Source organism: Chiloscyllium punctatum, chromosome 11, assembly GCF_047496795.1.
Source record: "Chiloscyllium punctatum isolate Juve2018m chromosome 11, sChiPun1.3, whole genome shotgun sequence".
NCBI classification, from domain to species: domain Eukaryota; kingdom Metazoa; phylum Chordata; class Chondrichthyes; order Orectolobiformes; family Hemiscylliidae; genus Chiloscyllium; species Chiloscyllium punctatum.
In genome coordinates, this window is record NC_092749.1 from 114,683,941 (window position 1) to 114,709,359 (window position 25,419).

At 47.0% G+C, this 25,419-nt stretch overlaps 1 protein-coding gene across 1 annotated transcript; it reads right to left on the reverse strand.

Moving 5' to 3' along the window:
* Window positions 1-12,468: 12,468 nt before the first annotated feature.
* Window positions 12,469-23,958, reverse strand: lgalslb (lectin, galactoside-binding-like b). The gene is made up of 4 exons (XM_072581565.1): window positions 23,893-23,958; window positions 23,688-23,776; window positions 20,220-20,397; window positions 12,469-14,187 (listed from the first exon to the last, which is right to left on the reverse strand). The coding sequence occupies exons 2-4, from the start codon at window positions 23,741-23,743 to the stop codon at window positions 14,044-14,046; spliced, it is 378 nt and encodes a 125-aa protein (XP_072437666.1). The 5' UTR covers window positions 23,744-23,776; window positions 23,893-23,958; the 3' UTR covers window positions 12,469-14,043.
* Window positions 23,959-25,419: the final 1,461 nt, after the last annotated feature.

Sequence of the window (25,419 nt, forward strand, 5' to 3'; positions counted from 1 at the left end):
GGAAATGTAATTGCATGGAGCACGTTGTTGTAATCTGGTCTGTAGGGTGTGAAAGAGATGGAACCAGATTCAACAGTAACTTACAAAAGGGAATTGGATGAATCGTTGAAAGGGATTATTCCTGAAACGTCGATTCTCCTGCTCCTCGGATGCTGCCTGAATTGTGGTGCTTTTCCAGCAACACACTCTTCGAAAGTAAAAATCAGTCAGGCAGTGGGGAAGGAGTGGACCGTGGGCCCTAATAGTCTCCTTCTGTGTCATGCTCACTCAATGGTGGCTCAGTTTTAAAATTTTCATCCTTGTTTTCAAATCCCTCCATGACTTTGATTTGGAGATGCCAGTGTTGGACTGGGGTGGACAAAGTTAAAAATCACACAACACCCGGTTATAGTCCAACAGGTTTAATTGGAAGCACTAGCTTTCAGAGCACTGCCCCTTCATCACAACCACCTGCTTCCAAATACACCTGTTGGACTATAACCTGGTGTTGTGGGATCTTTCCCTGTGTACTCGATGACCTTGCCCTGTCTCAGTTATTTCACTGTCAGCAGCAGCTGGGCCTTCAGCTGCCGACCTGCTGAGCTCTTGAGGACTTTCTCTCAACCTGTATCTCCTCTTTTCCACCTTTAAAACACTCCTTAAACTCAACCTCCTAGGCTGAGCTTTGGGTCACCTGTCCTGATATTACCTCTTGTGGTTCAAGGTGGTCCTCGAGGTGGTTTACTATGAATACAAGTCACTGGGGTTAAGGGTGTGATGTAAATGCAGATTGTTGTTGTTATCAGTCATACAGAAGTCTCCACTCCTTCTCATGTTTCAGGAATTACAGGGAGTGCCTGCCACTTTATTCTGAACATTCAGGTACAAACCCTATGGATCCTACACCATTACACAATTATTCACTCTTGGAAAAGTTGCATTTAACACTAGAGGGGTAAGTGGGGGATTTATCGAGGACCAGATTGGTATGGGGCCTACTACATTGCTCCATGAGGAGGGTACCAGGGCTGGGGGAGGGTAGACTTGCAGGATGGTTTGGATCCATATCTCCTGGTTTTTGTCATAGTTTCCAGCTCCAACCCTGAATGATGTTCTCCCGTGGAACAATGTTTAAGACATTTGTTGGATGGATGTTTCTTGTGACTGGTATCAGATCGCTCCAGGCATTCTGGGAGTTGGGAATAACGTGCCAAGGTCACAGTGTGACCTGGTGTCCTACACTCAGCCCCAACGAGCTGCGAAGCCCTGTCCTAGAGTGATCATTGGTCAGCATGCTCCTACCCAGAGGATTGGAGACGGTGCACACTCCTCACCAAGTGAGTGCTGTACTGCAGCTGGGACAGAGTGGGGTCTGTGCTAGTCCTCAACTGGGACAGAGTGGGGTCTGTGCTGGTCCTCAGCTGGGACAGAGCGGGGTCTGTGCTGGTCCTCAACTGGGACAGAGCGGGGCCTATGCTGGTCCTCAGCTGGGACAGAGCGGGGTCTGTGCTAGTCCTCAACTGGGACAGAACGGGGTCTGTGCTGGTCCTCAGCTGGGACAGAGCGGGGTCTGTGTTGGTCCTTAGCTGGGACAGAGCGGGGTCTGTGCTGGTGCTGCCAGCTGGGGCAGAATGTGGTCTGTGCTGGTGCTGCCAGCTGGACAGAGCAGGGTCTGTGCTGGTCCTCAGCTGGGACAGAGCAGGGTCTGTGCTGGTGCTGCCAGCTGGGACAGAGCGGGGTCTGTGTTGGTGCTGCCAGCTGGGACAGAGTGGGGTCTGTGCTGGTCCTCAACTGGGACAGAGTGGGGTCTTGCTGGTCCTCAGCTGGGACAGAGCGGGGTATGTGCTGGTGCTGCCAGCTGGACAGAGCAGGGTCTGTGCTGGTCCTCAGCTGGGACAGAGCAGGGTCTGTACTGGTCCTCACCTGGGACAGAGCGGGGTCTGTGCTGGTGCTGCCAGCTGGGACAGAGCGGGGTCTGTGCTGGTGCTGCCAGCTGGGACAGAGCAGGGTCTGTACTGGTCCTCAGCTGGGACATAGCGGGGTCTGTGCTGGTCCTCAGCTGGGACAGAGCGGGGTCTGTGTTGGTGCTGCCAGCTGGGACAGAGCGGGGTCTGTGCTGGTGCTGCCAGCTGGGACAGAGCGGGGTCTGTGCTGGTCCTCAACTGGGACAGAGCGGGGTCTGTGCTGGTGCTGCTAGCTGGGACAGAGCGGGGTCTGTGCTGGTGCTGCCAGCTGGGACAGAGCGGGGTCTGTGTTGGTGCTGCCAGCTGGGACAGAGCGGGGTCTGTACTGGTCCTCAGCTGGGACAGAGCGGAGTCTGTGCTAGTGCTGCCAGCTGGGACAGAGCGGGGTCTGTTCTGGTCCTCAGCTGGGACAGAGCGGGGTCTGTGTTGGTGCTGCCAGCTGGGACAGAGCGGGGTCTGTGCTGGTGCTGCCAGCTGGGACAGAGCGGGGTCTGTGCTGGTGCTGCCAGCTGCTGGCTCTGGGTGAACAAGACCATGTGCTGGTCGCTGTAACCTCGCTGTAACCTTGCTGTACATTCCTGGAGGTGTTTCTTATAGATAATAACAAGTTCTTGATGATTTAACAACAGTTCAATCAGCCATGCCCATCAGACAGTGTCTGAATTGTATTATTCATTCCAGAAATAAACTGTTTCAGAAAACTGTATCAGGAAGCAAACAGGAAGCAATTTCTTGGCTGACTGGTTCACCTGTCACCATAGTAACCACAATCCTATTTCCCGAGTGATGGAAAACAAAGACATTGCATTGATCCAAGAATCCACGACAACATGAAAAGAAGTGGAGAGTCAAATTGGTGCAAACCTGAGTTCCCAGTTATGGTCGAGGTACGAGCCATTCCCACTGGATAAGTAGCAAATCCCTGATAAACTGAACATCCAGACTCCCAATTCTGGAATAACCAAAGTTGCAAGTCACCGCTCCAACCAAGCAGCGTGAATTTAGACCATGCTCCAGTATAATCAGAGGGAAACTGTTCTCCACAAACTGTCAGTGAGTATAAGACCATCAGGTACAGGATAGCTAAAGCTGTGGGAAAGGTGACAGCAGCAAGTGATCAGTCATCTCAGCTCCAGGATATCTCTGCAGGAGTTCCTCAGGGTAGTGTCCTCGGCCCAACCATCTTCAGCTGCTTCATCAATGACCTTCCCTCCATCTGGTCAGAGGTGGGGGTGTTTGCTGATGATTGCTCAGTGTTCAGCACCGTTCTCAATTCCTCAGACATTGAAGCAATCTATGTTCAAATGCACCAAGATTTGGACAATATCAAGTTTGGCCTGAAAAATGATAAATAACATTCACGCCACACAAATGCCAGGCAATGACCACCTTGAATGAGAGACAATCTAACGACCGCCCCTTGATGTTGAATGGTGTTACCATCACTGAATCACCCACTATCAACATCCTCGGGGTGACATTGACCATAGCCCTATTTGTATCGCTTGCCTTTATTGGTCAATGCATTGAGTACAGGAGTTGAGAGGTCATGCTGCAGCTGTACAGGATATTGGTTAGGCCACTTTTGAAAAACTGCATTCAATTCTGGTCTCCCTGCTACAGAAAAGGTGTTGCTAAACTTGAAAAGATGCAGAAAAGGTTTACGAGGATGTTGTTGGGGCTGGAGGGTTTGAGCTATAGGGAGAGGCTGAATAGACTGCAGCATCGAAGGCTGAGGTTTATAAAATCATAAGGGGAATGGATGGGATGAATAACCAAGATCTTTTTCCCCGGGTGAGGGAATCCAAAACTAGAGGGTATAGGTTTAGGTTGAGAGGGAAAAGATTTAAAAGAGACCTAAGGGGCAACGTTTTCACACAGAGGGTGGTACATGTACGGAATGAGCTGCCAGAGGAAGTGGTGGAGGTTGGTACAATTACAGCATTTAAAAGTTACATGAATAGGAAAAGTTTAGAGGGATTTGGGCTAAATGCTGGAAAATAGAATTAGATTAATTTAGGATATGTGGTCAGCATGGATGAGTTGGACTGAAGGGTCTCTTTCCATGTTGTACAGCTCTATGACTCTATAAACTGGACTGGACTAACCAGGTACATGTTGTGGTTACTGGACTAACCAGGTACATGTTGTGGTTACAAGTGCAGGTCCATGAGTTCTACAGTAAATAACTCAACTCCTGTCTTCCCAAAGCTTGTCCACTATCTACAAGGAACAATTCAGGAACAATACTCCCCACTAGCCCTGGATGGGGGCAGCTCCAACAACACTCAAGAAGCTCAACACCATCCAGGACAAAGCAGCCCGTTTGATTCATAAATATCCCCTCCCTCCACCACCGACGCTCAGTCGCAGCAGTGTGTGCCATCTACAAGATGCCCTGCAGAAATTCACCAAGGCTCCTTCCTCTGGACATTACTTTCCAAACCCACAATCTCTTCCATGAAGGACAAGGGCATCAGATACTTGGGAACACCACCCCCTGCAAGTTCCCTCCAAGCCACTCCCCATCCTGACTTGGAAACATATCGCCGTTCCCTCACTGTCACTGGGTCAAAATCCTGGAATCCCCTCCCTGAGGACATTGAAGGTCTACCTACAGCACATGACTGCAGCAGTTCAAGAAGGCAGTTCACCCCCACCTTCTCAAAGGGCAACCAGAGACAGGGAGTAAGTGATGACTAGCCGGTGATGCCCAAATCCCCCGAATGAAAGTTTAACCCCACAGTCCATTCTCCTGCCCCTCAATTTCTGACCCTCCTCTCTGAATATCTTTGGATGTTTACAATGCTGCAGTGATGCCAAGACTTTAATAACCAGAAAAAATCGAATTTTCCAATAATTAGCAAAGTCTCACTCAAATTCTGGCAGAACAAACAAGAAATCTATTGATCAAGAAATCACCATAAATCTCTCTCTTGTCTCATGTAAACCCTGAGCCCAAAGAGGGGCAAGTAATTTAACTAAAATATCTGTTCACTGTTTATGGGCTGCTGCAGTAGAAGGTTAGATGGAGAGAGAAATGACTGTAAGACCATGTTTGAATATTCTCAGGAAATATCTCCCAGTCAAACAGGGAAAAAACATCATTTAAGCCTGCATCATCATGTTTCAACAATTGTGGCGTTAGCAGAATTGCTCTTGTTGGGTAACATTGTCGTGTGCCATAATTGCCAGTTATATTGCAGCCTATATTGCAGGTTGTTCTTGTGATGGGGTCCGGTCAGTCCATTGTAATGAAGTCTGAGCTTCACTGACGGGGGACAGTGAGGACTGTAGATGCTAGAGATGAAGGGCTTATGCCTGAAACATCGATTCTCCTGCTCCTTGGATGCTGCCTGACCTGCTGTGCTTTTCCAGCACCACACTTTCGACTTTGAGTTTCACTGACATCTGCCTCCCTTTGCAGGCAATACAGGTTCTGTTTGGGGTCTTGTTGAGTACAAAGAACTGTTATAGTGGATCTACTTTACATATTGACCATGTTGGAGGGGACAAATTCAAGCCCTAGTGAAATACGTTTTGTATGACAGAGCTGCTATTAATGGTGAATGTTTTGTTTGAGATACAACTCTCATCAGGTCCTGAGAGGACAGCATTGTGTGCTGAACTGGAATGGTGGTGGGTTTGACCCTGGCTGTAACAGGCAGCAGGTTTTGGTGAAAAGTGAAAACCTGAGAAATATCTAAAAGGCGCTCACTGTGAGGGTGTACGCAGGGAGCAGGCAAGCCCTGCATACTGCAACAAGTCAATGTTTACAAGGCAGATCACAATTGTTTTTAAAATTCTTACACTTGATGAAAGAAAATAAAGTCACCGTAGTCCCACTCTTTCATTAGAGAGAGAGAGAGAGAGAGACAAGGTGGTGGGGGGGGGGGGGGGGGGTGGTTAAACCTGAGGGTCACCCCATCTCGAATGAGGTTGAGGCAGAGTCCATCTTGGTTACGTCAGCCAGTGCAGGAATTGAACCCACACTGCATCGTAAACTAGCTCACCAGGCAACTGAGCTCACCCTGACTTTAAACCAAGCCCCAGTCTATTCTGTCAGGAGGTTATGGAAAATCCCATGGCTTTGTCTCAAAGAAGAGTGTAGAGAGTGTCGTGGTCAATGATTGTCTCTCATTAAACATCACAAGAACACATCTGGCCATTATCACATTGCTGTTTGTGGGAGCTTGCTGTGCATAACTGACTAGCTGCATTAGAACAGCAACCGTCCTTTAAAATGTATTTCCTTCGTCCACCCGGAGGTCATGAAAGGTGCTACTGAAATGCAAGCATCAATTTCTTGGGAAACACTTAACATAATGTATGAAATGGGCACAGCAAGATCCTGCAAACAGCAAACTTGATCATCTGTTCTTATTGACATTGGTCAAGGACAAATTTTAACCATGACACCAGGAGATCTCCCCTACTGTGCAGGGTTATGGACAAAGGTCAGACAGTGAGATTAGCGGAGGTGCTGTTGCAGAGTACTGGATGGAAATTGAGGGGCTCACTGGCCGCCTCAGTGCTGTCACCATTGTATTTCTATAGCACTGTGCTCTGTGAGAGCAGGAGGGGCTGATCCAAAGGATGGAGCCAGTCAGCAGGATGTGACCAGTGCTGTTGTATGAGGAACTGTGAAGGCTCGCATGGTGCTGTGGTAGTGTCCCCACCTCTGAACCAGGAGGCCAGGGTTCACGTTATACTTGCTCTAGAGGTGTGTGATAGCATATCTGAATAGATTGATTCAAACCAGCTACAAGGACTGAGCTGGTGTGCTAAGTGTTCACCTATTTGTTAATGACTGAGACATCAGGAGAGATAGCCACTTATCGAAATTAGCCAACGACACAGAGATAGACAGGATTGCATACACTGTCAGTGGAATCATAAATTACAATGAAGTATTGATCAACTAAAGAGTTACACAAAAAAGTGGCAAATTAATTTTAGTGTGGACAAATGTGAGGGCATCCACTTTGGACGTTAAAATCAGAACATTTTCTAATGGAGTGTTTCCCAATCTTTTCCTCAATGCGACCCCAATTCCGAGGCTGGAAGATTAGTGTGACTGCACTGAAAATTGAGAGAGGGGAAGTGACCTGGGGTCCTGGGGTCCTGGGGTTGGGCGTGGGATGATTTATCAGAAATGTGGGGAGAGGACAGAGACCTGTGACAGTGATTGGGAGGATACCATTGCTGAGCTCATAACCCCCAAAATTGCAGCTTGTGCACAACCCCCCCAGTCCCCTTGGGGTGTTGATGCCCAGTTTGGGAAACCCTGTCCTAAGTGGTGAAAAGGAGGATGTGCCCAGTGGTGCTATAGCAGGAGCTGTGAGGGCTCTGATGGTCCAGTGGGAGCAAGAATGCCACTGGGATTCAGAGGAGGTCCAGAGAGATTCGGTGGGGGTGGGGTCAGGGTCAGGGTCAGGTTACTCCAGCAGGAAGAACAAGAGGAAGTGATCAAAAGACAAATGAAATGTTGGTCTCCATATCTGGAGGGGGAGTGACATGGACAAGGGGGTATAAATTGGTTCTCAGCTTCTCAAAGCCCTGGGTACATCACACCTGGAGTTACTGAGAGGAGTTCTGGATGTCATTCCTGAGGAAGGAGACCTTGGCCTTGGATGATACCTGTACTCCCAACGAGGACATTACACTGGCATTGCTTTCCCTGGAGTGTAGCAGGTTGGGAGGTGATTTTCTTTCTTTATTCCATTCATGGATGGATGAGGGTAGCGTTGGCTAGGCAGCATTTGTTGCCCATCACTAATTGCCCAGAGGGCAACTAAGAGTCAACACATCGCTGTGGGTCTGGAGTCACATGTAGGTCAGATCAGGTAAGGATGGCAGTTTCCTTCCCTAAAGGACATTAGTGACCCAGATGGGGTTCTCTTCATAATGGTCATCATTGGAGTTTTTTTTAAATTGGATTCAAGTTCCACGATCAGCCATGGTGGGTTTCGAACATCACCACTGGGTCATCATCTTCCCATGTTGGTTTTACCAAGATATAGAGAGGAACAAAGAGTTTAGGGGAACTGTGAGATTAGGGGAGAAAACCAGACCTTTCACAAGTGAAATTAGGAAACATTTCCAAACACAAAGACTGATAGAAGTTTGGAACTCTCTCCCATGGCAATTGATGCCAGATTGACGACAGATTTTATCTCTGAGATTGGTATTCATTTCTAAGCTCAAAGTGTCATGGGGTAAAGTGGGGAGGGGTACTTACATGGAATGAGGTAACAGATTAGCCATGATCTCAGTGCATGGTGGAGTGAGGCTGAATAGTCTCTTGTTCTTACATTTGTAGGATGCCCCAATCACTTGTAAAAGCCTGACTCAGCAACATCCCTGGTTATTTTGAACAGGCTGTGCTGCTGCTTCCTCTGCCACAGTGAATCTGATAACAGATCCCTCCGCCTCACCCCAGAATGACAGTCAGATTCAGATCTAGACCCCAAATACAGAGTTGTGAAACTGGCTCGCTAATCCAGCCACAGGAGGGCAAGCACCAACAATTTGTTTAATCAACCCATCATGAATGAAATGTAATAAATGTAAAATGAAACAAAAAAAGCTCTGAGTATGGAAGAGGATTTAGTTTCAAATATGTCATTGTTTGTTGAATAACAACAGGCAATGAAACAGCATTTAATCTGTATGGTTGTACCAATTGTTCAGGTGCCTAATGATATCAGGGTAAAACTGTAACATCTGCCCAGGATTATAATCAGTTTTAGTCACCAAGACTGACTCAAACTGTGGCGGTGATACAGGGATTTGTTAGAAGGGCAAATCATAGAATCCCTACAGTGTGGAAGCAGGCCATTCAGCCCATCAAGTCCACACCAACCTTCCAAAGAGGCTCTACCCTTGTAACCTCACATTTCCTACGGGCAATCCACCCTAACCTGCACATTTTTGGACTGTGGGAGACGGGGAGAACATGCAAACTCCACCCAGTTGCCCAAGGGTAGAATTGAACCCAGGTCCCTGGAGCTGTGAGGCAGCAATGCTAACCACTGAACCACCGTGATTCATGTTTAAGTGATTTGATTGAGTTCTTTTGTTGAGTTAACAGAAAGCGTTAACGAGGGAAACGAAGCTGATGTGATGTACATCTTCCAAAGAAACGCACAGTGGGCTTATCAGGCAGCAACGAGCTTTGAGGGGTGGACAGATGCAGGAACAGTGTGGGAGTGGAATTGAGTGAGGGACGGTCCCAGGGAGGTTTATAGGATTCCGCCCCCTCACCCCAGACCCAGGAGTTGGGGTTAGGACCCTCGTTTTCCTTCAGGGACATGAATGAGCTCCACTTGAATGTTCAGGGCACGATTTCAGCATTGACAGTACAAATCCTGGAAGGATTGTGAACTTTGAAGAGGGCAGTGATAGACCTCAGGAGGACAAAGGCAGGCTGTGGGGAATAGATGGACACATGAGACAGCTCAAATTTAAAATCCCCTTGATTCTTTACAAAACTGCTTTTGGTCACGTAATGAGTCTCACAGTAACCCAAATGATACTCTTTTCCCTTCAGGGAATTGGAAAGGCAGAATATACAACTCAGTAACCAGGAGATGTCATTCTTTAACCATAAATTAGAACAAATGAGCCCAATCAACTGATAGATTTCTCTTGAGTGTATTTTTAATGACACACCTTAAAGTGGAAAAATTGCACCATCATTCAGATTTAGTTGACATAATCAACACTGACTTGCGTGCGCTGTTTGTTCTCCACCCTGAGAGATAGAACATACAACTCCCAGTAAGTTGTGTCAGACAGATACCGAGTTCAAATGAAGAGTTGAGTGATATATGTGGAGGCCTGATTGTCGTCTCTGTGGAAGTCACCTAATCTCTGCTAGTGTTCTTTCACTGAAACGTGACCAAGATTCAAAAACTAATTACCACTTGAGCTTGTTCGTCAGCACAAATCTCAGAAAACTGGCTGACAATCCTCAAATCTCAGGATAAGCTGACTTTTACAGTCTTGTGAAAGAAACAATATGAAACATCCCCCAGTCACTAAACTCATTTTACCTGGTGATCTCCTCCACCCTGACTACCTCCAAGTTCATAGTCCCCCCAATCCCGTACAGCCCGTTTCTACCTCCTTCCCAAAATCCATAAACAGGACTTCCCGGACAGACCCATTGTTTCTGCCTGCTCCTGTCCCACAGGACTCACTGCTTCCTACCTCAACTCAGTTTTCTCTCACGTTGTCCAGTCTCTATCCATTTACATCAGTGATTCCTCTGACGCGTTACTTTAGTTTCAGAATTTCCAATATGCAGCTCCAGCCACCTCTTCACCACGAACGTTCAATCCCTTTACACGGCCATGCCTCCATCAGGATGGTCTCAGGGCTCTCCTGGATAAAAGGCCTGGACCATACCCAGCTCCCACTGGCCTCCTCCGCCTGACCAAGCTCATCCTCACCCTCAACAACTTCTCTTTTATACTCCTCTCACTTCCTTCAGATTGAAGCTGTGGCCATGGATGGCCCCAGTTATGACCGTCTCTTTGCAAGGCCCATGCAACATTCCTTATTCCAATTCTACTCTGGTCCAACCCACAACTCTTTCTCTGGTTTATCAATAACATCATCAATGTTGCTTCTCACTCTCATTTGGAATTGGAAAAAATATCCATTTCACTCCTAGTTTCGCGCTCTCATCTTCACTGGGTGCATCTCTGACTCCTCCCTTCCCTTCCCTGACATCTCTGTTTCCATTTCGGAGGATGAGCTGTCCATCAGCATCCATTGCAAACACAGCAACCACAGTCATTCAATCCAATCTACTGTTTCCTGCTGTGATCTCCTTTACATTAGGGAAGTCAAGCATAGACCGGGTAACTGTTTTGCAGATCACCCATGTTCTGCTGCAAAAATGACCTGAGCTTCCAGCTGCCACCACTTTAACCCACCACCCTGTTCCCTGGCACAGTGGCTCAGTGGTTAGCACTGCTGCCTCACAATGCCAGGGACCAGGGTTTGATTCCAACCTTGGGCGACTGTCCGTGTGGAATTTACACATTCTCTCCGTGTTTATGTGGGTTTCCTCTGGATGTTCCGGTTTCCTCCCACAGTCCAAAAATGTGCAGGTCAGGTGAATTGGTCATGCTAAATTGCCATAGTGCTAAATGCGTTAGTCAGGGGTAAATATAGGGTAACAGGTCTGGGTGGGTTACCACTTGGAGGGTCAGTGTGGACTTATTGGGCCGAAGGGCCTGTTTCCACACTGTAGGGAATCTAATCTCTGTCTCAGGCTTGTTACAATGCTCCAGTGAAGCTCAGTGCCAGCTGGAAGAACAGCACCTCATTTTTCAATTGGGGAGCGCAGAGTCTTCAGAAATCAATATTGAGTTCAATAATTTTAGGACCTGAACACCTCCTCCCATGCCCTTACCCCAGGCCCCCCACCAGGCCATCACATGATTACCACCACAAATGACCCATTGACAGCTCTAATAGCCCCCATTAGCATCCATTGATTCTCCCAGACTGACTTTTACCAATTCCTCTGTCTACCCGACTGCTTCTCGTGCTCTCTGGATTCCATCTCCACATTTATTCCTCCCCACTCCCCCCAGTCCCATATTTACCAACCTTTTCCTTGCTATAATTAGTTCTATAGAAGGATCACTGGACAAAATGTTAACTCTGCTTTCTCTCTCCGCAGATGCTGCCAGACCAGAGTTTCTCCAGCAATTTTGTTTTGTTAGATTTTAGATTAGATTAGATTAGATTACATTACATTACAGTGTGGAAACAGGCCCTTCGGCCCAACAAGTCCACACCGCCCCACCGAAGCGTAACCCACCCATACCCCTACATTTACCCCTTTTTACCTAACACTACGGACAATTTAGCGTGGCCAATTCACCTAACCTGCACATCTTTGGACTGTGGGAGGAAACCAGAGCACCCGGAGGAAACCCACGCAGACACAGGAGAACGTGCAAACTCCACACAGTCAGTCGCCTGAGGCGAAATTTGAAGCATCTTCCTCAGTTGCAAATTTATCTCTTTGTGACTCCATCCACTTAGTTTTCTCATTGATCTCTCCCTTTCTTTCGCAGTAAATGGCTTTGACTTTCCCTTAGTCTAAAGGATATATTTTTACTGGAGCTAAATTGTTTCGGTAATGCTCATCCTTTTTTGTCACATCACTCAAACCAATCTGTTCAAAATAGAGAGTTCTTGGATGGAGGAGTCTACCAGAGTTTTGTTCTGCAGAGACACATGAGTATCTCTCTGTCTAAAGCTTCTGAAACCAAAAACACTTAGGAGACACCACACCCTTTAAAAGAAACCAGTTAGGCTGGTACTGGGAGTGTTTGGGGAGCATGTTAACCGGTTTTGGCCAGCTCACAATAAGCACAAGTTTGTACCTGGCTGTGTCTACAGTGATGAAAAATGGGATTGATGCTCTCAGCAACAGTTTGTAGTGGCCTACTCCTGCTCCGAATAATAATAGGGGAGGAGGAGAAAAAGGAAAAAAGAATAGGGAAATTATAAATGTTTATTTTTAATTTTTCTAAAGATTGATCTAAACAAAATGAAGTGCCTGACACTTTTACCAACATTACATTTCGAAAGACATCTTCATTTGTTTACATACATTGACACATTTGCCAAAGTATCGACCAAGTAATCCAACATCAAGAAAAGTATAAAATAATGAGATATGAAGTGTAACAATTAAGCAGCAAGTTCTGTTGTCAATTCAGTCTTCACACCACAATGAGATCACATCACCAATATCTCCTGGTTATTGCTCGCTCCCAGAATGGGACAAGGTGATCAGCCTGAAATGAACATTGTCAGAATGTTTGAGTCTCTGTCTGGCAGTGAAATGTGCAGACTCAGAGGTGGATACACACTGCACAGAGGGGCTTGTGAAAAAAACACTTGACAAATGCTGCAACAGGAAGGTTCAATGGAAAACGGCCAAGTGTTTCTGCTCCATGTGACAGACATACTCGGATCCTGAATGCAATACTCACAAAATTAATGCGTCTCTGACAAAGTATTTTATCATAAAACATAATCAGTAATCTCTTTGCTCATTGGATCTATCAATTCTCAAAGTCTGTTCTTTTCCCTGGTAAATAACAGTGACTGAGAGCAAATACTGAAAATATGTAAAGTATTAGATATTCAATTGTCCCTTGAAATTAATCTTTTTACATTTAGAAATTTGTGAAATATTATGTAAATTACAATAACTTACAGAAAATGCAGTTCCTGCTGATACCAATCGATCAAATTAAAAGCTCAGTTTAGCAGATTAATTTGAAACACGTTGAAGCAGAAACTGCGAGATATTCCCCAGAAATAAGAACTTTATGACAAACATTACAGATTATGTCTCTTTATTTTAGAAGTGATTATTGATTGGAAGCAATAAAACATGTGATCTTATCAATAAAACTATTAATAAGTTAAGAGTATCAAGAAATATATCTTTAGTTTACAGAATCATCTAAATCCCTAATACAATCGCTTGCTAACATTCCAATGGTTAATGATTCATTAAGACTAAAATGCATGATGTATATAAATAAGTATCTAGTGTCATACAGAACACAAACCACACCATCCATGTTACATTCTACAAAAACTATTTACAATCTAGACAATACCCTGACTAGTTCTGCTCTTTGTTTTAAAATATATATTTGTTAATGAGTTGTGCTGTCATTTCAGTGCAGAGACTGTAGTGCATGGTATAAACAACACACAAAAAAAAACACTCCATTCAATGCCCTTTTCCTCCCTCCTTACCCCTTGGTGCAGATGTCCCACACACAAACCCAGCAGAATAAATTATGCTAGCAGGCTCAGAGCCATCTCCAATTGGATTTTACTTCTGTTATGAGTGCTTCCCCCAATTCCCCAAATCAGTGACATTGGCAATGTCTGAACAATGGTTCCATGTTTCTGTTGAGACAGTAGACAATGGAGCCTGACACCGAGATAGCTCAGACCCAGATGGCTCTGCCACACAATGTGACGGCGAGTCTTTGACAGACTGATGGAAAACGTCACAGTTCCTCCTGACAATCCCAAAAGTATCCTATCCCAGTTTGGTCAGCTGCAAATCTCCGAAGATTTTTATCTTGTCAATTCCTGATAAGTCAGAGACACGATGGTGAAAATCAAAGAGCTGGTGCCCATCGACAAATATACGGAATCGTTGGTATTCGCAATGCATCTCCAGCTGTAAGGATGTGCCAAATAAAGAAAGGGCAATTCAGAAAAGGTCCAATTATCAAAAACAAGTAGAATCATTAAAATATGCGGCATTTACCCAGAATATCAAACAGATAAAATATTAGCTATAATTTCATGGGAACAAGAGATCATGACTGAGCTGTGACCTAACTCTTACACACACACTTTTGCCCCAGCTTCCAAAACCTGCAAGCTCAGATTTCACCTTCACAACTGGTGGTAGCATCAACTCCTTCCCGCAAACTTCCATCACCCTCTGCATACAGAAATATTTCATCATTTCACTCTTAAAAAGGTCCATCCCTGGAATTGAGGCTTCGTCCTTGCTATTTTAATTCACTTGACCATCTACAGTACAATAATACTTCAAGTAAATTCCTTTAACCAGAGCAGTGGATGGAAGTAATAATAAGTGTGGTACAAAGCCAATCAGACGAGGTACACCCCGTGTTTAATGCCAAGTGTGATCTGTCCAATCTCCCTCTGGTCAGCTCCCAGTTCCTTATGCTGGGCAGTGCTGGCATGTGGAGGCAGTGAGACAGTAACAATGCTTTCCACAGCTGGAATGATTGATTAACAGTAATTGTCTGGCTTGACATGAATGACAGTAATGTGGGTTGGGAGGGACGAGGGAACTGCCAACAGAAGATGATATCTGTGCTTTTCAGGAATGGAAGGACAGAAGGTGGAAAAAGGCAACTTTTCCTTTAAAGAAATCAACACTAATGTTAAAATTTAGCATTTTTCTCCCTCCACAAATACGACGTGTCCTGTACTCAAGTCATGTACATATCCTTCTTTTTGCAAGTGTCAACCATTACCATGTTTAACAGTAGTTTATAATCACATTAAAACATTCTGTCAATGTATAATTCCAAACGAGCACTACTTTCCTGTTTGCACTATTTGAATGGCAGTTGCTATCAATAATAAACCACCTCTATTTCTGTGCAGTAACAGCCACTGAGCGCAGGAGAATACAAAGTCACAGGAAGCAATGGCCTTTGGTCTGTTACCAGCAGTGCTCAGAGACCGGGTTTTGACAGGGTCGAGACCTTGTAGAAACCTGAAGGGGAACTGTTATTGTGTAAAGTTATTCTGATCCTAGTTAGGTAGCCCATATATGACATGTTATACAGTAACTCAGGGGTAACGCGAGATGGGCAATAAATACTGGCCCAGCCAGCAACACCCACATCCCATGAGTGAATTAAAAAAAAACTCTGTCCTTAGTACAAACAAAATCCAGTATTTATGGAAAGTCATGAGACACAAGTTCCAAGTCTCAGCTGGACAATAACGAATAAAGTAATTAAAAAGTATGTATTAAAATACTGATAACGAAATTGTTTAAATATTTTAACATGAGCTTATAACAATTAATAGTCTTTCTGCAAGTTGTGGAAATGTTTACAGTTTCTATATTTTTACTTTACAAAGTGGGTCAAACATGGTAATTCACTTCTGTGTAATCTCGGGAAGTGGTGATGTATCAGAGTAACCCAGACATCCCTGGCTAATGTTCTCAGACATGGACCCCAATCTCTTCAAGGCCAGTGGGGAGATTTGAATTCAATACAAGTGTAGAGTTGATAGCTGATCTCATAGCAACCATGTACCAACTGTCGATCACTGTGAAAACCCCTCTGGTTCACTAACGCCCTTTAGGGATGGAAATCTGCCTTCCTACCTGGTCGGAGAGTCATAGCAGTTTACAGCATAGAAACAGGCCCTTCAGCCCAACTTAGCCAGTTTTCACAATTAAACTTGTCCCATTTGCCTGGGTTTGGTTAGATCCATCCATGCTGAAAAATGTGTTGTTGGAAAAGTGCAGCAGGTCAGGCAGCATCCAAGGAACAGGAGCATCAACGTTTTGGGCATAAGCCCTTCTTCAGGAATGAGGAAGGTGTGCTAAGCAGGCTAAGATAAAAGGTAGGGAGGAGGGACTTGGGGGAGGGGCGTTGGGAATGCGATAGGTGGAAGGAGGTTAAGGTGAAGGTGATAGGCCGAAGAGGGGGTGGGGGCGGAGAGGTTGAGAAGAAGATTGCAGGTCAAGAAGGCGATGTTGAGTCTGAGGGTTGGGACGGAGATAAGGTGGGGGAGGGGAAATGAGGAAGCTGGAGAAATCTGCATTCTTCCCTGCATGTCCTTGGCGGAGTGGGAGGGGGAGTTGAAGTGTTGAGCCATGGGGCGGTTGGGTTGGTTGGTGCAGGTGTCCCAGCGGTGTTCTCTGAAACGTTCCACAAGTAGGCAGCCTGTCTCCTCAATGTAGAGGAGGCCACATCGGGTGCAGCGGATGCAGTAAATGATGTGTGTGGAGGTGCAGGTGAATTTGTGACGGATATGAAAGGATCCCTTGGGGCCTTGGAGGGAAGTCAGGGGGGAGGTGTGGGCGCAAGTTTTTCATTTCTTGCGGTTGCAGGGGAAGGTGCCAGGAGTGGAGGTTGGGTTGGTGGGGGGTGGGGACCTGACGAGGGAGTCACGGAGGGAGTGGTCTTTCCGGAACACTGATAGGGGAGGGGAGGGAAATATATCCTTGGTGGTGGGGTCTGTTTGAAGGTGGTGGAAATGACGAAGGATGATACGATGTATCTGGAGGTTGGTGGGGTGGTAGGTGAGGACCAGTGGGGTTCTGTCCTGGTGGCGATTGGAGGGGCAGGCCTCAAGGGCAGAGAAGCCAGAAGTGGAGGAGATGCGGTGGAGAGCATCGTCAACCACGTCTGAGGGGAAATTGTGGTCTTTCAAGGAGTCCATCTGAGTTGTTCGGTATTGGAATTGGTCCTCCTGGGAGCAGATGCGGCGGAGGCGAAGGAATTGGGAATATGGGTGGCATTTTTACAAGGGGCAGTGTGGGAGGAGGTGTAAAATTCACCTGCACCTCCACACACATCATTTACTGCATCTGCTGCACCCGATGTTGGGGAGACAGGCCGCCTACTTGCGGAACATTTCAGAGAACACCTCTGGGACACCCGGACCAACCAACCCAACCACCCCGTGGCTCAACACTTCAACTCCCCCTCCCACTCCGCCAAGGACATGCAGGTCCTTGGCCTCCTCCATCGCCAGACCATGGCAACACGACGCCTGGAGGAAGAGCGCCTCATCTTCCGCCTAGGAGCCCTCCAACCACAAAGGATGAATGCAGATTTCTCCAGCTTCCTCATTTCCCCTCCCCCCACCTTATCTCAGTCCCAACCCTCAGACTCAGCACCGCCTTCTTGACCTGCAACCTTCTTCCCGACCTCTCCGCCCCCACCCCCTCTCCAGCCTATCACCTTCACCTTAACCTCCTTCCACCTATCGCATTCCCAATGCCCCTCCCCCAAGTCCCTCCTCCCTACCTTTTATCTTAACCTGCTTAGCACACCTTCCTCATTCCTGAAGATCTTATGCCCGAAACGTCGATTCTCCTGCTCCTTGGATGCTGCCTGACCTGCTGCGCTTTTCCAGCAACACATTTTCAGCTCTGATCTCCAGCATCTGCAGTCCTCACTTTCTCCTCCTATCCATCCATACTTGTTCCATCCATGCACCAGTCCAAATGTTTCTTCAATGACAAAATTGTACTCGCCCCCACCACTATCTCTGGCACCTCATTCCAGACACTCCCCACCCTCTGGATGAAACAACTGCCTCTGTGGACACTTTTGTATCTCCTCCCCTCTCACCTTAAACCTATGCCCAGTCTGGTCACTCCAGACCCACAACAATGTGGTTGAGTCTGAACTGCCCTCTGAAATGATTGAAGGAGGATATTCAGATCTAGGGCAATTAGGGATGGGTAATAAATACTAGCCCAGTCAGTCATGCCCATATCTCATCAAAAAATTTAAAATAATTTAAAATTTATTACTATGTCCTCACATAATGAACCCAATTGTTAATCTGCTCATGCATGGGTTTTTAATGAGTTAAAATGGGGACACATGTATGCATTGCTTTGTATCCACTCCCAGCTCTCTCCCAACCCAGTCTTTTGCCACCTGAGTCCCAAGAGAATTATTACTCAAGATAGTGTATTACATTGCTGTAATGCCAAGTTATTTCACATCATTGCATTCGCACGTTCCACCATGAGCAGAGTCAGAGCAAAACAAAGGACAGCACTAATCCTTGGGTGAGGAATACTGTTGTTAATTATTGTGTGGAATCAGAATTAGCCATTGTGTCTCTCTCTCACTCTGTGGTTTCCACCAAACTTTCAGGCAGCACCTTGACCATGACATGTCACTGTACAATCTTGTGTCTCCGGTCAGCACTGGCTCGTTGCCATCACCTTCTAAAACGTTTCTGTATCATTCAGTTTAAATAGGGAGGATGGACCTTCACTGATCTACTTCCAAACACTATCACTAAAGAGAAACACAGTAAAGGTGACTGTGGGAATCAATTTGAGAATGTCAGTTCCCAGACTGCTCCCTAAACCCGCAGAACACCATGTTCTCATTGTTTGATCAAGGCAGAAGTCCCAGTGTAGGCTAGTGAAGTGTAAACTGGCCATAAACCAGCTGGAAATGGCAATGGAGGAACTTTTAGATAAATTAACTTAAAGTGACCAAAAATACATTCATCTCCTGAACAATCGTGTCATAAAGATTAATTACATCTGGTGTTGTTTAAGTGTCACAACTTGACATTCAGTGGTTGATATAATTCACATTTAAAAGGCAAAACTGGTTACAATAAACTTGATTGCACCAAATAAAACAAATCTTATAGTAGTTAGATTCTGGAATGTTCTTTAGCCCTTCCAGAACCCTTAAATTCTGTTCAAAGAAGCTTCTTGTGAATTCACTATTTGATTGGTGATTTTGTTTTGTATTTACAGCACCCAGTTTTGGTTTCCTTCACCAAATGGGAACATTTAGTTGAGGATCTCCCTCAATTTTGAAGGACATTTGGAGACCTCAATTTGCACAAGTCTAAAGAAAAGCTTCACCTACTCAGTCAGGGCCGACCAGACCAACCTGTCCGCGCTGACCAGATATCCTAAATAAGTCTAGTCCCACCTGCCAGCACCCGGCCCATATCCCTTCAAACGTTTCCTATTCATATACCCATCCAGATGCCTTTTAAATGTAGTAATTGTACCAGCCTCCACCACTTCCTTTGGCAGATCATTCCATTCACACACCACCCTCTGCATGAAAAAGTTATCCCTGCAGTCCCTTTTAAATCTTTCCTGTCTCACCTTAAACCTACATTATCTAGTTTTGGATTCCCTCACCCTGGGAAAAAGACCTTTGTCTATTTACCCTATCCACGTCCCTCATGATTTTGTAAACCTCTATAAGGTCACCCCGCAGCCTCCGACGCTCCAGGGAATACACCTCCAGTTTTTCAACTTCTCCCTATAGCTCAAATCCTCCAACCCCGGCAACATCCTTGTAAGTCTTTTCTGGACTCTTTCATGTTTAACAACATCTTTCCTATAGTGGGGAAACTAGAACTGAATGCAATATTTCAAAATTGGCCTAAGCCAATGTCCTGTACAGCTGCAACATGACCTCCCAACTCCTGTACTCAATGCACTGACCAATAAAGGAAAGCATACCAAACATCTTCTTCGCTATCCTATCTACCTGCAACTCCATCTTCAAAGAACTATGAACCTGCACTCCATGGTCTCTTTGTTTAGCAACATTCCCCAGGACTTTACCATTAAGTGTGTAAGTCCTGCCCTGAATTGCCTTCCCAAAACACAGCACCTCATATTTATCTAAATTAAAGTTCACCTGCCACTCCTCGGCCCTTTGACCCACCTGATAAAGATCCCATTTTAATCTGAGGTAACCTCCTTCGCTGTCCACTACACCTCCAATTTTGGTGTCATCAGCAAACTTACTAACCATTCCTCCTATATTCACATCCAAATGTTTAATTTTTCATGACAGTTGTAACTTCTCAATTTTGGTATAGTTCTGTTTCAATTTTTTTTGTGTCTCCTGCAGGGAAATTATCCCCAGATTTATCCAGTGAGGCCGGAGCTCCGAACTGTTTCAAACAGATACTCACCCTAAATGGCTGATCTGGGATGAAGGGGAAATATGGAATTGAAGTCTCCTCCTCTCCCCATTCTCCAGAGACAAAAGCATTTCGGACAAACTGTTGATCAGGAAATCTTGCCTGGAGTTCAACGGCAACGTCAGCTGGTGATACATCAGAGTCTCCACAGCACAGGCTGATCTCAAAGCTTCAGAAAAGGTGGGAAAAATCTCACTGTCAGTGATTGAAACACTCAAACTGAGGTGGTGTCTGGATCAACAACATACTTTTACACAGCAGCTACTAAGGTGGCATGTTATCCCAAGGTATTCCAAAAGAGTCATTATCAAAAGGTTAACACCAAGCCATGAGAGAGCAAGAGTGAGTGAATTCCAAAGCTCAGGACCAAAGTAGCTGAAGACATGGTCCCTGGAAGTGGAGTGAAATAGGAAAAGGATTGTTTGAAAAATCAAGGATTGCAGAAGGCATTGCTGCAGTTTTAAAAAGCAAGTGACTGAAATTTATTGTAAGTGGCATTTACACTGCTGCTTTGTTGAAGCTGTGGGAGAGGCGGTTTGTACACAGGCCAGCACCAGCAGGTGGAGAGAAAGTGAGACTCAGCCAGGAACAGGTTGCTGATTGGTTTGTAGATGGCAGAAGCTATCGGCCTGACAACAATGATCTGATTGGCTCCTGGGTAGCTGAACAGCTTGTGGGTGTCAACAATACTGGCAGAAGCCTCTGAATAGCTGCAAGGGTAAGGTAATGTGTCTCTTTCTCCAGCAAAGTACCTGAAGCAAGCCAGTTTATTTTCCCACACCAGTTGCTGAAAACTGTGGCCTTTAATCAATAACTAAGAGACTTCGCAGTTAATGTCCCCATCGACTGTGCCTCCTGAGAAGTGAAAATAATGTGGAGAGAGATTAAAGAACAGAAAATTCTGGCAGGTAGAAGGATTATTTTGGTGAACCCAGTGCACTGGGGCCGTTAAACTGGTTTACTAGTTTTGTTTTCACTTTGGCCCATAACACCAACATTTTTGCATGTCTGTCCGTGTGTGCGCACATGTACATCTATCTCTCTATGTGTGCACTTGTGTGGGGAGGGAAGTCATGTTTTGAAGAGGGTTAGAGTTTAATAAGTAGAGATACATATCGACAGTTCTTAGTCCTGGAGGATCATCAGACGGTGAAAGATGCTCTTTGGTCTGCCCGAAACCTGTTGTCCCATTTGGCAGCACCCGGCCCATATCCCTCCAAACCCTTCCTATTCATATACCCATCCTATGGTCAGAATTTATTTACAATAAATTATAGTTCTTGCTAAGTAGAGAAATGTGGTCCATGTTTCCCATTAACCTGCTAAGCTGGGAATTTTACTAAGTAGATGTTTTACCTTTGTAGCAACTCTGGGGATAGTGGGGCTTGGTTTCCACAATGCTATCCCAGAGAGATGTAACAACATTAACAAATACTTGTCTTTATACAGTGCCTTTCACATTAAAAACAAATATTCTAAGGAGCTTCACGAGAGCATTATTAAAATTTTTAAAAGACACTGAGCCACACTGGCTTTATAAACGATATAGTTAAAACTGGGGATGGACAAGAGGCCAGATTGGAGGAAAGGAGAGACATTTGAGGAGATCCCAGAGTTGGACACAAAGTCATGGACAGATTTAAAAGCAACAGTGAGAATTTTAACAAGTATAATATACAGGAATCTTTCAACACACAATATACAAAAAAAAGTTTAAATAAAGATTCTGCAGTATCAAGTTAACATGGCCACAATCCAACCAAAATATCTCTGACATAACTCTGTGTATGGACTGATTGTAACCAGTTTCTGAACCACATTAACCAGACTGTTAAAGGTCAAACAACAAAACTTGAATATCTCCCACCTATAATGCAGCTCCATATTTTTGTCTATTGGAATGACACTGCATGAAGAGAATAATTTCTGGAGGCAATTCCTTTTCTAACTGCATATTTGAAATATTTGTCGAAAAAAAAAACAAGATCGGTCCTGAAATGTCTGAGAAACATACAAGTTAAATCAAATGATTGATATTGAGTTCTTGTGGAAAACTAAAGACTGGGATTTATCATTGACTAGAAATGGAACAGGACTTATTATATAAAAGTGGCTATAACAGCAGGCCAGAGGCTGGGAATACTGCAGCAAGAAACTCACCTCTTAACTCTCCTAACTAAAGCCTGTCCACTATCTGCAAGGCACAACTCAGGAGTGTAATGGAATACTCCCCATTTGCCCTGGATGGATGCAGCTCCAACAACACTCAAGAAGCTTGACACCATCCAGGACAAAGCAGCCGTTTGATTGCACCACATCCACAAACATCCCCTCCCTCCACCACTGACACTCAGTGACAACAGTGTGCCTGAACGACTTTAGGCCCTGCAGAAATTCACCAAAAATCCTCAGACAGCACCTTCCAAACCCACAATCACTTCCATCTAGAAGGACAAGGGCAGCAGATACATGGGAACCCCACCCCCCATGTAAGTTCCCCTCCAAGCCAGTTACCATCCTGAGAAATCACCATTCCTTCACTGTTGCTGGGTCAGAATCCTGGAATTCCCTCCCTAAGGGCATTGTGGGTCAATCACAGCACATGGACTGCAGCAATTGGCGAGAAGGGCTCTGCCTGTGAGATCCTTTATGTACACACAGTCGGTCTGTGCCCCTGCACGCTGCCTTTGTAGTGGCTGCTTGGGGTGGGGGTGTCAGAGACTGCCACACATCTCCTTCTGGAATGTGCCTTTGTAAAGGAAGTCTGGAGGAGGATGCAGTGGTTTGAGTCACGGTCCATTCCACGCAGCTCTGTGGGGTGGGACTCTGTGCTCTACGGTCTGTTGCCCAGGACACACACCGAGACAAACATCGCATGTGCCTGGAGGATCATCAGACGGTGAAAGACGCTCTTTGGTCTGCCCGAAACCTGTTGGTTTTCCAGAACAAGAGCCTGACCCTGACTGAGTGTTACAGACTGGCACATCCCAAGGTCTGGGGCCACGTGCTGAGGGGGATGTACTAAAGACTTGTGCAGCTGTTGCCAAGGCCCAGAGGGGAAAGACCACCATCTGAGGTCCTTCAGTAATCAGACCCTCCCCAAGGCCTCAGTTAAAAGCCAAGTGTTTAATTGTAAATATAGAGAAAGCCAAATCCCAGTGTTTGTTTTCCTCTAAGGTTGGAGGGGAACTTACCGGGGATGGTGTTTAGATACAGGAAATGGAGCAGCACAGGCTTGGAGGCTGAAGGGCCTGTCCCAGTGCTGGAATTTTCTTTGTAAGGAAAGACAGTATATATCTGAGCAGCTTCATGAACTGTGGATGTACATAAAGATTTCCTTCTATGAATAAAGTATATTTTTGAAATAAAACACATGCCCTGCAGTGGGTCAAGAAGGCAGTTCACCATCAGCTTCTCAAGGGGTAACCACATCCCAGAAACTAACCATAAAGTCAGTACCTTGTAGGGTTGGGATCCACAATTCCCATTATGACGATCTTCTTCCCTGGTCTCATCCCTCCCTTTATGGTCCCACCAAAAGGAACAGTCTTAAAAAAGGAAGGAATTCACCTTTGTAAGTGTAACACAATGCTAATGACAGAGCAGGAAATCACAAAGAAAAAACATTGGTGAAATAAGTTAATTGTATGAAAAATTCTTTTACCAAACGTGGAAAATCTTCTGACTCTGGAGAGCTGAGGGAATTATTCAGGTGCAGTCCATCCTCGGTCTAAAACAAGAGCAAAGTGGAAAGTCTCAGGGATGATCAGACCAGCCCTGGATCAGTAAATATCCACACGACAGGGACAGGGACAGGGACAGAGGGACAGGGACAGGCAGGGGAGACGGGACGGGGATTGGGGTAGCGGCTAGGACATGGACAGGGCGAGGGGACAGGGGGATCACAGCCGAGCTCCAGAACCTGCCCGCTCCCGGTATTTCCCTCCATCACTGCGGGGTTTCACTGGGACCTGAAACTGACTGGGGATTCCTGCAGCTCCACCGTCAGAGCGGGAGCAGCAACTCCCAGAGATATCCTGGGGGGGGGGGGTGTGATCCCGGCGTAGAGGGGAATTCCCCACCCCCACATCTCCGCCTGTTCTCCCTCCCTGCTCTCTCCCTCCCTACCCCCCGCTCTCTCTCCCCCCGCTCTCTCACTCCCTACCCCCCGCTCTCCCTCCCTACCCCCCGCGCTCTCTCCCTCCCTACCCCCTGCGCTCTCTCCCTCCCTACCCCCTGCGCTCTCTCCCTCCCTACCCCCTGCGCTCTCTCCCTCTCCCCCCCCGCTCTCTCTCCCCCTACCCCCCGCTCTCTCTGCCCCTGCGCACTCTCCTCCCCACCGCGCTCTCCCCCTCTTTCCCCCTGCACTCTCTCCCCCTCTCCCTCCCACACTCGCCCCCGCCCCCGTCCCCCTCCACCCTTCTCTCCCTCCCACCTCTCTTCCCACTCCCCCCTCCCATTCCCCCTCCCCCACTCCCCCTCCCTTTCTCTCCCACACCCCCCTCTCCCCCTCCTCTCTCCACTGCCCCCCCTCTCTCTCCCCTGCACCCCCTCTCTCTCCCTTACCCCTCTCCCCCTATCCCCCCTCTCTCCCTCCCCCTACACCCCCTACTCTCTCCCCTACACCCCCTACTCTCTCCCCCACCCCCCCCCCTCTCTCCCCCACCCCTCCTCTCTCCCTACCACCCTCTCCCTCCCCCTCTCCCCCTACGCCCCCTCCCCCTACGCCCCCCTCCCCCTCTACCCCCCCTCCCCCTACACCCCCTCCCAAACCCCTCTCTCCCCCTCCTCTCCCCCGCCCCCACCTCTCCCCTCTCATCCGCCTGCTCCCCCCCGCCCCCTCCCCTCCTCCCCCCCCCTCTGCCCGACCACTCCTCCACCGCCCCTCCCCCCTCCCCCACCGCCCCCTCCCTCTCACCCCTCCCCCTCCCTCTCACCCCCCTCCCCCTCCCCCCCCTCTACCCCCCTCCTCCGCCGCCCCCTCCCTCTAACCCCCCTCCTCCCCCGCCCCCTCCCCCCTCTCCCCCGCCTCCCCTCTTCCCCCCCCTCCCCCTACCCCCCCTCACCCTCTCCCCCTACCCCGCTCTCCCTCTCCCCCTACCCCCCCCTCTCCCTCTCCCCCTACCCCCCCTCTCCCTCTCCCCCTACCCCCCTCTCCCCTCTACCCCCCCCCATCCCTCTCCCCCTACCC

Bases quoted from the DNA above. Each gene is read 5' to 3' on its own strand.
- lgalslb (XM_072581565.1), bottom strand. From the start codon at position 23,743: ATGAGACCAGGGAAGAAGATCGTCATAATGGGAATTGTGGATCCCAAC. The intron at 20,398-23,687 runs GTACTGACTTTA...CCTTTTCTGAAG, and splicing joins GTGGATCCCAACCCTACAAG to CTTTGAGATCAGCCTGTGCT. The intron at 14,188-20,219 runs GTGAGTATCTGT...ACATCCTTACAG, and splicing joins TCCCAGATCAGCCATTTAGG to CTGGAGATGCATTGCGAATA.